The sequence below is a fragment of the Oncorhynchus nerka genome, linkage group LG27 (assembly GCF_034236695.1).
Source record: "Oncorhynchus nerka isolate Pitt River linkage group LG27, Oner_Uvic_2.0, whole genome shotgun sequence".
In the NCBI taxonomy this organism is placed as follows: domain Eukaryota; kingdom Metazoa; phylum Chordata; class Actinopteri; order Salmoniformes; family Salmonidae; genus Oncorhynchus; species Oncorhynchus nerka.
Window position 1 is genome coordinate 83,331,978 of NC_088422.1, and position 11,669 is coordinate 83,343,646.

General features: G+C 46.2%; 1 protein-coding gene across 1 annotated transcript in view; it reads left to right on the forward strand.

The window, feature by feature from the left end:
• Positions 1-11,656, forward strand: part of myo5aa (myosin VAa) — an 86,838-nt gene extending 75,182 nt beyond the window's left edge. The window contains exons 31-41 of the mRNA XM_065012085.1: positions 31-99; positions 710-803; positions 895-1,041; positions 1,718-1,872; positions 2,035-2,124; positions 2,256-2,406; positions 2,701-2,885; positions 5,049-5,146; positions 5,244-5,418; positions 5,818-5,898; positions 6,073-11,656. Coding sequence (XP_064868157.1) covers positions 31-99; positions 710-803; positions 895-1,041; positions 1,718-1,872; positions 2,035-2,124; positions 2,256-2,406; positions 2,701-2,885; positions 5,049-5,146; positions 5,244-5,418; positions 5,818-5,898; positions 6,073-6,225 — 1,398 coding nt within the window. The 3' untranslated portion in view covers positions 6,226-11,656. The remainder of the gene's footprint in view (positions 1-30; positions 100-709; positions 804-894; positions 1,042-1,717; positions 1,873-2,034; positions 2,125-2,255; positions 2,407-2,700; positions 2,886-5,048; positions 5,147-5,243; positions 5,419-5,817; positions 5,899-6,072) is intronic.
• Positions 11,657-11,669: the final 13 nt, after the last annotated feature.

An 11,669-nucleotide genomic window follows, 5' to 3' on the forward strand; every position in this document is an offset into this window, starting at 1 on the left:
CCTCTGATGTGTGTGGATGTCACCTAACAGGAGATGCTGAGGACTGAGGATCCAACAGCATATCGCAGCGCCAAAGTCAACATATTACGACGGATGGTTGTATGTCGAGTCTAAGGACATTGTGTGTTTCTCTGCACGTGTGTGACCACTAACAGAGTTTGGTGTGTGTCAGATTTCTACTCTAACTCTGTTAACCCACAACAGACAAATCCAGCAGAGCACCTCTTCTCTCTAACTCACACAGGAGGTGAATGTGTTAAACCCAGCACCTCTTCTCTCTAACTCACACAGGTCAATGTGTTAAACCCAGCACCTCTTCTCTCTAACTCACACAGGAGGTCAATGTGTTAAACCCAGCACCTCTTCTCTCTGTTAACATACAGCCAGGCCTTGTTTCAAATTAGCACCCCCTCTCTAACCCCACAGAGGACCAAATAAGTACCCCCTATTTTAAATCAAGCCCCTCTCTCTCTCCAACCCACTGGGTAAGGGAGCCTGTTTTTTTGTCTGAACTTTGACCATTGTCAGCTTCCTGTTTGACCGCTGATCCCTTCGCTTTGATAAACTGATCGACTATTGCCAACCTCACCTCTCTTCTCTCTCTCTCTCTCTCTCTCTCTCTCTCTCTCTCTCTCTCTCTCTCTCTCTCTCTTTCTCTCTCTCTCTTTCTCTCTCTCTCTCTTTCTCTCTCTCTCTCTTTCTCTCTCAGGACCTCATGGAACAGCTGGAGAAGCAGGATAAAACTATCCGGAAGCTTAAGAAACAGCTGAAGGTGTTCTCCAAGAAGATTGGAGAAATGGGAGGTAAGGAAGGAGACGTACCTGACCGTCTGTGTAGATGGGTGTCTGTGTGAACTGAATTTGTGTATATCTGACCGTGTGTGTGTGTGTGTAGCTGGCCATGTTGAGACTATATCTCCGGGTCAGATGGTTGAAGAGACGGTCCGTCCGGTGAACATTCCTCGTCGTGAGAAAGACTTCCAGGGAATGTTGGAGTACAAGAAGGAGGATGAGCTGAAACTGGTTAAGAACCTCATACTGGGTATGTAACCTCCACTCTGACCTATAACCCTGACCTCTAACCATTCTCAGTCTTGCACTATCTTTTAACTCTCTCTCTCTCTCTCTCTCCACCTCTCTCTCTCTCTCTCACCACCTCTCTCTCTCTCACCACCTCTCTCTCTCTCTCACCACCTCTCTCTCTCTCTCTCTCTCTCTCACCACCTCTCTCTCTCTCTCACCACCTCTCTCTCTCTCACCACCTCTCTCTCTCTCTCTCCACCTCTCTCTCTCTCACCACCTCTCTCTCTCTCACCACCTCTCTCTCTCTCTCACCACTCTCTCTCTCTCACCACCTCTCTCTCTCTCTCTCTCACCACCTCTCTCTCTCTCTCACCACCTCTCTCTCTCTCTCACCACCTCTCTCTCTCTCTCACCACCTCTCTCTCTCTCACCACCTCTCTCTCTCTCTCACCACCTCTCTCTCTCTCTCACCACCTCTCTCTCTCACCACCTCTCTCTCTCTCTACCTCTCTCTCTCTACCTCTCTCTCTACCTCTCTCTCTCTCTCACCACCTCTCTCTCAACACCTCTCTACCTTTCTTTCTCTACCTCTCTCTCTACTTCTCTATGAGTGATAGAGAGAAGTTACTACATAGATACAGGCATATACATAGATAATCCAATAGTCTATTGTAACAGTCAATTATCTGTAACAGAGTTGAAGCCTCGTGGTGTAGCGGTGAATCTGATCCCAGGCCTGCCAGCCTACATCCTCTTCATGTGTCTGAGGCATGCTGACTATGTCAACGATGACCAGAAGGTCAGGACGCTGCTCACATCCACCATCAACAGCATCAAGAAGATACTCAAGGTGCGTAGGGCTCTGGTTTAAAGTAGTGCACTATATAGGGTATAGGAAGGATGTAATGTGCACACCCTATGATGTCAGTACAACTCCATTAAGTTGCTCCTATACTTGTGTAGTAACACTGTAATTACACTAGTAACTATATTGTCATTTTATCTCTGTCAGAAACGGGGGGATGACTTTGAGACGGTCTCCTTCTGGCTGTCCAACACCTGCCGCTTCCTACACTGTCTGAAACAGTACAGCGGAGATGAGGTGAGACCGGACCCAGCACACACACACACACAGACAGTCTGCAACGGTACAGCGGAGGTGAGGTACACCCCAAAACACAGACACACCCCAACCTGTGTGTTTGTATCTGTTTCTCTCTCTTCCTCCTGCAGTCGTTTATGAAGCACAACACTCCTAAGCAGAATGATCACTGCCTGTCTAACTTTGACCTGGCTGAGTACCGGCAGGTCCTCAGTGACCTGGCCATTCAGATCTACCAGCAGCTCATCAAATGCATGGAGAACATCCTACAGCCCATGATTGGTGAGTACACCACGCTGTGTGTGTGTTTTTATTCAATTCAACCTTTATTTAACTAGGCAAGTCAGTTAAGAACAAATTCTTATTTACAATGACGGCCAAACCCGGACGACGCTGGGCCAACTGTGGGACTCCCAATCACAACCGGATGTGATACAGCCTGGATTCAAACCAGGGAATGTAGTGAAGCCTCATGCACTGAGATGCAGGGCCTTAGACCGCTGCGCCACTCTGTGGTGTGTGGGTGGGTGAACATCCAAGCACTAACGTGTGTGTGTGTGTGTGTGTGTGTGTCAGTCTCTGGTATGTTGGAGCATGAGACCATCCAGGGTGTGTCGGGGGTTAAGCCGACCGGTCTGCGTAAACGGACTTCGAGCATCGCTGACGAGGGAACCTACACGCTGGAATCCATCTTACGCCAGCTCAGCGCTTTCCACTCCACCATGTGTCAGCACGGCACCGACCCTGAACTCATCAAACAGGTCCGTGTGCATGTGTTCTGACCCTGACCCTTGGTTGTGTTCTGACCCTGACCCTTGGTTGTGTTCTGACCCTGACCCTTGGTTGTGTTCTGACCCTGACCCTTGGCTGTGTTCTGACCCTGACCCTTGGCTGTGTTCTGACCCTGACCCTTGGTTGTGTTCTGACCCTGACCCTTGGTTGTGTTCTGACCCTGACCCTTGGTTGTGTTCTGACCCTGACCCTTGGTTGTGTTCTGACCCTTGGTTGTGTTCTGACCCTTGGTTGTGTTCTGACCCTGACCCTTGGCTGCGTTCTGACCCTTGGCTGTGTTCTGACCCTTGGTTGTGTTCTGACCCTTGGCTGTGTTCTGACCCTGACCCTTGGCTGTGTTCTGACCCTGACCCTTGGTTGTGTTCTGACCCTGACCCTTGGTTGTGTTCTGACCCTGACCCTTGGTTGTGTTCTGACCCTTGGTTGTGTTCTGACCCTTGGTTGTGTTCTGACCCTGACCCTTGGTTGTGTTCTGACCCTGACCCTTGGCTGTGTTCTGACCCTGACCCTTGGTTGTGTTCTGACCCTTGGCTGTGTTCTGACCCTTGGTTGTGTTCTGACCCTTGGTTGTGTTCTGACCCTGACCCTTGGTTGTGTTCTGACCCTGACCCTTGGTTGTGTTCTGACCCTGACCCTTGGCTGTGTTCTGACCCTGACCCTTGGCTGTGTTCTGACCCTGACCCTTGGCTGTGTTCTGACCCTGACCCTTGGCTGTGTTCTGACCCTGACCCTTGGCTGTGTTCTGACCCTTGGTTGTGTTCTGACCCTGACCCTTGGCTGTGTTCTGACCCTGACCCTTGGCTGTGTTCTGACCCTGACCCTTGGTTGTGTTCTGACCCTGACCCTTGGTTGTGTTCTGACCCTGACCCTTGGTTGTGTTCTGACCCTTGGTTGTGTTCTGACCCTGACCCTTGGTTGTGTTCTGACCCTGACCCTTGGCTGTGTTCTGACCCTTGGCTGTGTTCTGACCCTTGGTTGTGTTCTGACCCTTGGTTGTGTTCTGACCCTGACCCTTGGCTGTGTTCTGACCCTTGGTTGTGTTCTGATCCTTGGCTGTGTTCTGACCCTTGGTTGTGTTCTGACCCAGACCCTTGGTTGTGTTCTGACCCTTGGTTGTGTTCTGACCCAGACCCTTGGTTGTGTTCTGACCCAGACCCTTGGTTGTGTTCTGACCCAGACCCTTGGTTGTGTTCTGACCCAGACCCTTGGTTGTGTTCTGACCCTGACCCTTGGTTGTGTTCTGACCCTGACCCTTGGTTGTGTTCTGACCCTGACCCTTGGTTGTGTTCTGACCCTGACCCTTGGTTGTGTTCTGACCCTGACCCTTGGTTGTGTTCTGACCCAGACCCTTGGTTGTGTTTTGACCCAGACCCTTGGTTGTGTTCTGACCCAGACCCTTGGTTGTGTTCTGACCCTTGGCTGTGTTCTGACCCTTGGCTGTGTTCTGACCCTGACCCTTGGTTGTGTTCTGACCCTGACCCTTGGTTGTGTTCTGACCCTTGGTTGTGTTCTGACCCAGACCCTTGGTTGTGTTGTGACCCTTGGTTGTGTTCTGACCCTGACCCTTGGTTGTGTTGTGACCCTTGGTTGTGTTCTGACCCTGACCCTTGGTTGTGTTCTGACCCTGACCCTTGGTTGTGTTCTGACCCTGACCCTTGGTTGTGTTCTGACCCTTGGTTGTGTTCTGACCCTGACCCTTGGTTGTGTTCTGACCCTGACCCTTGGCTGTGTTCTGACCCTTGACTGTGTTCTGACCCAGACCCTTGGTTGTGTTCTGACCCAGACCCTTGGTTGTGTTCTGACCCTGACCCTTGGTTGTGTTCTGACCCTTGGTTGTGTTCTGACCCTGACCCTTGGTTGTGTTCTGACCCTGACCCTTGGCTGTGTTCTGACCCTGACCCTTGGCTGTGTTCTGACCCTTGGTTGTGTTCTGACCCTGACCCTTGGTTGTGTTCTGACCCTGACCCTTGGTTGTGTTCTGACCCTGACCCTTGGCTGTGTTCTGACCCTTGACTGTGTTCTGACCCTTGACTGTGTTCTGACCCTTGACTGTGTTCTGACCCTGACCCTTGGTTGTGTTCTGACCCTGACCCTTGGCTGTGTTCTGACCCTTGACTGTGTTCTGACCCCAGGTTGTGAAGCAGCAGTTCTACATCATTGGAGCTGTGACTCTCAACAATCTACTGCTGCGTAAAGACATGTGCTCCTGGAGCAAAGGCATGCAGATCAGGTCGGTTCAGAGAGGCTGTCATGTCTTATGTATAGACAGACTGTGTCTAATGTGTTTTATAGAGAGTGTGTGTAACGTATATAATGTGGTGTACCAGGTATAACGTGAGTCAGCTGGAGGAGTGGCTGCGTGACAAGTCTCTGATGCTGTGTGGAGCCAAGGAGACTCTGGAGCCTCTGATTCAGGCTGCTCAGCTGCTGCAAGTCAAGAAGAAGACGGACGAAGACGCCGAGGCCATCTGCTCCATGTGCAACAGCCTGTCCACATCTCAGGTAACCAATCACAGCTCACTATTCTGCTCATGTACTAAACCAATTAGAGCCCTCTCTACCACTCACGTACTGAACTAGTCAATCACAGCCCTCTCTACCACTCAGGTACTGAACTAATCAATCACAGCCCTCTCTACCACTCAGGTACTGAACTAATCAATCACAGCCCTCTCTACTACTCAGGTACTGAACTAATCAATCACAGCCCTCTCTACTACTCAGGTACTGAACTAGTCAATCACAGCCCTCTCTACCACTTAGGTCCTGAACTGACCAATCCCAGCCCTCGGGTACTCAATTTACCAGTCAAGCCCTATCTCTGCGGAGAATGGGACAGGGTATCAGTTGAGTTAATAGTTCAAGGTTCAACGAATGAAGTTTGTGTTTCTGTGTTCCCAGATTGTGAAGGTGTTGAACCTGTACACTCCAGTCAACGAGTTTGAAGAGAGGGTGTCTGTTACCTTCATACGAACCATACAGGTAAGACCTGTCTGTCTGTCTGTCTGTCTGTCTGTCTGTCTGTCTGTCTGTCTGTCTGTCTGTCTGTCTGTCTGTCTGTCTGTCTGTCTGTCTAAGTAACTGCAACTAATGTATATATTTTCTCTCCCTCTCTCCCCCTGTCCTTCCCTTCCTCCCCCTCTCTCTGTCTGTCAGACTCGTTTGCGGGACCGCTGTGAGACTCCTCAGCTGTTGATGGACACTAAGATCATCTACCCAGTCACCTTCCCTTTCAACCCCTCCTCTCTGGCCCTGGAGACTATCCAAATACCAGGCTCCCTCAACCTAGCCTTCCTTACCCGCGTCTAACACACACACACACACACATACACAACTAATAGATAGGCTATACATATGTACACATGCATACACAAAGCATTCTCTTCCTAACACATCCAAACACTTACATATAGTGCACACACACATACACGCGCTCAGCTTCCACCCTACGGTAGTCTTTATATCAGTAGTTGAAAGCCCATCCTCCGCGTGTACAAATGCTCAACTCTAAGAGAATGCACCGCTACAGGCCACCTTTTCTCCTATCTTACCCCCTTTTACTAAGCTCCCCACCTACAACCCCATTTAAGACCTAGTACCGTGTTCCCCCAGTCCTCTTTTCTCCTCTTTGTTCTCTTCTCAATAGTGTAGTGTTTTCTAGCAGTCCGGTTCTCCCATAGGAATGTATTACGGTACACTTAAGCTAGCTGTCCAGGGCTAGCATCACAGCTAGCTAGCTCCTTCAGCTAAGCTCAGCTAGCATCTGTTGTGTTATGATAGGATGCTAGCGCTTCCACAGTTTTCTAGCTAGCATCAGTTTTGAGTATATCGTTATCAACTCACCCACTGAACACATTCAAGCCAAGTGCAGTACCCATTGTCTGTACCATACTTTTATACATATATAAATACATATAAATATTAATATATATATATATATCACGCTAGGGTGTTTTATTTATTGCATTTATCTCACTCCCTTTCCTAAAATACGTTTTTCTTTGCAGACAGAAAACATGGATACCATAGACTTGTAGGCTTATCTCTCTAGCTTTCCAGACCGGAGAGAAGTATGGCCATGGAAAGACCACTAAAGTCCTGTAGTATTAGAATTATGTCTACAGCAGATGATCTATGCAGTCTCATTTAATTAGCACTATTTAATGTAGCTTTTTATTTGTTTAGCTCATGATGTATTGTGCTTTAAGATCTCTATGCCGTTGCTTTGTCCTGCTTTAACCTGCTTCTCTAGTAGATCTGCACTTCAGCACCACTGCACCAGAGGTTGAAATAGAGGATTAGACTGGACCAGAGGTTGAAATAGAGGATTAGACTGGACCAGAGGTTGAAATAGAGGATTAGACTGGACCAGAGGTTAAAATAGAGGATTAGACTGGAACAGAGATTGAAATAGAGGATTAGACTGGAACAGAGATTGAAATAGAGGATTAGACTGGAACAGAGGTTGAAATAGAGGATTAGACTGGACCAGAGGTTAAAATAGAGGATTAGACTGGAACAGAGATTGAAATAGAGGATTAGACTGGAACAGAGGTTGAAATAGAGGATTAGACTGGAACAGAGGTTGAAATAGAGGATTAGACTGGAACAGAGGTTGAAATAGAGGATTAGACTGGAACAGAGGTTGAAATAGAGGATTAGACTGGAACAGAGGTTGAAATAGAGGATTAGACTGGAACAGAGGTTGAAATAGAGGATTAGACTGGAACAGAGGTTGAAATAGAGGATTAGACTGGAACAGAGGTTGAAATAGAGGATTAGACTGGAACAGAGGTTGAAATAGAGGATTAGACTGGAACAGAGGTTGAAATAGAGGATTAGACTGGAACAGAGGTTGAAATAGAGGATTCGACTGGAACAGAGGTTGAAATAGAGGATTCGACTGGAACAGAGGTTGAAATAGAGGATTCGACTGGAACAGAGGTTGAAATAGAGGATTCGACTGGAACAGAGGTTGAAATAGAGGATTAGATTGGAACAGAGGTTGAAATAGAGGATTAGACTGGAACAGAGGTTGAAATAGAGGATTAGATTGGAACAGAGGTTGAAATAGAGAGAGGATTAGACTTGCAGTAGTTGGCTAGACTGGACGAGTAGTTTAGATGGGTATGGGTATAAAACTATCAGGTTTAGACAGCTTCAGCTACTGTACTTGCTTCTCCACTTTAACTAAGTAGTTTGATTTCAAAACCACTACAGAGGACTCACTAACTCTAACACACACTAGTGACTGTTGTTAAAAACAGAAGCACGCTGGATCCTACATATCCACTACCACAGTGTTTCCCAAACTATTGGACCCGGCCCCATGTGGGGTCGCCTGATTTTTAAAAATGGGGTCGGAAAAAAATACAATAAAACCGCTCTTTGTTCATAGAACAAGGGTTACGTCGGTAACCTCCGGTAGCCTCTGTAACCTCCGGTAGCCTCGGTAACCTCCGGTAGCCTCTAGATACAGTTGTAATAAACAGAGCAGTTTCTGTTTTCTTCCTACAAATGTGGCTCTATCTTTTAAAAGATACAACATATAATGACCCCATCATTGAAAGATCAGACTCTCAGGAACACGGATGTGTCTTCTGTTTCCTTCTACAATGGCCACAAGCCTCATTAGAACAGAGTGGACAAGACCAGGAACTAAATCAGATAAAACAATAAGTTTACATTAGCGTTGACGTCACTTTTTTCTACATGGTGGAGTCGTGATGTTTTCTGATATCAAAATGGGGCTGCGGACCAAACAGTTAGAACTCCTGCAGTACCAACTACTACATATCTACATGTCCTCACCCCACCACTCTGTCTGCGCCACTCTCTGTACATTATGATGGACAAGATCTATAGGTAATCCTTTCAGTATTATAGCCTTGGAAAGGAGGTTGTGTGTTACTAAACCTGGTTACCACTGAGCCAGTCTGTTTTACTGTAGTTGCTCTCATAATCCATCGCATTTAGACTCAATATCAACCATGTCTTGAATGTTTTCCCCTACAGCCTGTATGATAATGCTGCCTTGCCAGCTTTACTCCAGAAACTAAATCACTTCTTTGTAGACAAACTATTACATGCCCTGGCTACAGTCTCTACCCTACCCTACTCTAACTCTTACCCCCTTCTTTCATTCCCTACTAACCTACTCTAACCCCCTTCTTTCATTCCCTACTAACCTACTCTAACCCCCTTCTTTCATTCCCTACTAACCTACTCTACCTCTTACCCCCTTATTTCATTCCCTACTAACCTACTCTAACAACTCCTTCACTGTCTCCCCAACCCCCTCTTCACTGTCTCCCCAACCCCTCTTCACTGTCTCCCTCTTCACTGTCTCCCCTACCCCCTCTTCACTGTCTCCCCAACCCCCTCTTCACTGTCTCCCCTACCCCCTCTTCACTGTCTCCCCAACCCCTCTTCACTGTCTCCCCAACCCCTTCTTCACTGTCTCCCCAACCCCTTCTTCACTGTCTCCCCAACCCCTTCTTCACTGTCTCCCAACCCCTTCTTCACTGTCTCCCCAACCCCCTCTTTACTGTCTCCCCAACCCCCTCTTCACCGTGTCCCAACATCAGCCAAGTCTGTTTTCATGGCTCTACTTTTAGAGAAAGCAGCCATGTTTTTACTCTGCACCAGATAGTGACCAGGAGAGGGCGACATTGGACACTAGGTCACATGACTGTGGCTTCTCTAAAACCAGACGTTCTGCCAGATGTTCTATAGAATCAAAGAAGATATACTAACATTCTATTCACTACCACTCAGGCCTTTCTAACCTCTCTGACTGGTCAACCGCTGAGGGACAGAAAGGATAGAACTACATTTCTCATCACCGTTGCCTCTCTTCCTTACTTGTGCCATCAGTGTTCACCCATACCCTAACTGCTCATCAACCATCAACTTTATTTAACCATCAACCTTATTGTTTAATCTTCAACCTTATTTTACCGTGACCTTTATTTGCCTCCCAACCCTGACCCTTTGAATGTTGTTCCCTGACCTATAGAGAAACGCGACTCAGAAAATCATATTATTATTACTATCATTGATGTAGGAGTCAAGTTCATGTTTAAACTTGTTTTGTGGTGCAATTTGATTAATAATCATATATTTATTATTGGGACCATCATGAGTGTATTGTATAAAAATTAAAAATGGCCTTTTTGTTACATTTTTGCAGCGTTGCATTTTAATGAAGGATTTTTAGGATGAAGTTTTAGGTTGTTCAACATGTGTATAGTGATACCAGATCTAAAATGCATATCTGCATCTTGGACGATACTGGAAAACGATACTGAAATAGTGCAGGTTTTACCCTTGTGAATGTTTTAGCTGTTATTGATCATACATATAGGATAACTTCGTTGTTACTCATGTTTGGGACAAAGCCTTACATATGATTTTAAAAACATATCATCTCCTGTCTTTGTCTGTGTCTGTCTGTTACACGACTACTGTTTTAAAAAGTAGCATTATTATTGAATGTTTTGACAAGTTGTCCTTAGATCTTATTTCAGAGGCTGGGATGGAAGGATAGTTTTGACAAGTTGTCCTTAGATCTTATTTCAGAGACTGGGATGGAAGGATTGTTTTGACAAGTTGTCCTTAGATCTTATTTCAGAGGCTGGGATGGAAGGATAGTTTTGACAAGTTGTCCTTAGATCTTATTTCAGAGGCTGGGATGGAAGGATTGTTTTGACAAGTTGTCCTTAGATCTTATTTCAGAGGCTGGGATGGAAGGATTGTTTTGACAAGTTGTCCTTAGATCTTATTTCAGAGGCTGGGATGGAAGGATTGTTTTGACAAGTTGTCCTTAGATCTTATTTCAGAGGCTGGGATGGAAGGATTGTTTTGACAAGTTGTCCTTAGATCTTATTTCAGAGGCTGGGATGGAAGGATTGTTTTGCTTTCTGTCTAGTTGCACTTTTTGAAATATTTACTGAACAAGTTGAATAAACGCTGATAAAGTTAGCTCTGTCTGCCCTTAACCCATCTGATATTCTAATTTCTTTGATCATCATGTGGTTTATGCTCCTCAGACAGGTCATCTAGCTGTAGTCATTTACACAGTAGAAGGCTATAGTCTTACTGACTATCCCAAATGGTACCATATTCACTAGATAGTGCACAGCTTTTGACCAGGGCCCATAGGGAATAGGGCGCCATTTGGTATGTACCCTTAGCCCATTTCTATGATTAGCCTTCGTCAAGCAGTGTAGATGGACCACTCTTCCCGCTCTCCCCTTCCCTTATAGTTTCCCACTCTGTATATGCTGTGTGCCTCAGACAGGCTTGTTCATGTAGACACTCTGTGGTACGACCGGTCTTCACCTCATTTGAGATATACATTTTAACATCTCCAGATGGTTCTTAAAATAGATACTTAAAATCTCCCTTTTTATGGTTTTGACAATTGAGGTCAATGCTAAAGTATCACATCAAGTCATGACATCATCACCAACCGACACATCTCATTGATCTAATGATGTTCAGACTTCATACAGTCCACCTGTGGTAGAGATGCTGAACTCTGCTCTCTCCTCTCCATCTCCTGGCTTCTATTCAATTATTTGTCCTCTCTCCTCCCGTGTGTACAGCGGGAGAACTGGACTGTGTGTATCATTCCTGGTAGCTGTACTTAGTGAATATGTTCACCATTAACAAACTTGGAATAAGTTTAAATTGTCAAACCCTGTAAAAGACAAATAAAGGAATTCAGCACTGAAAATATTTGTTTCTTT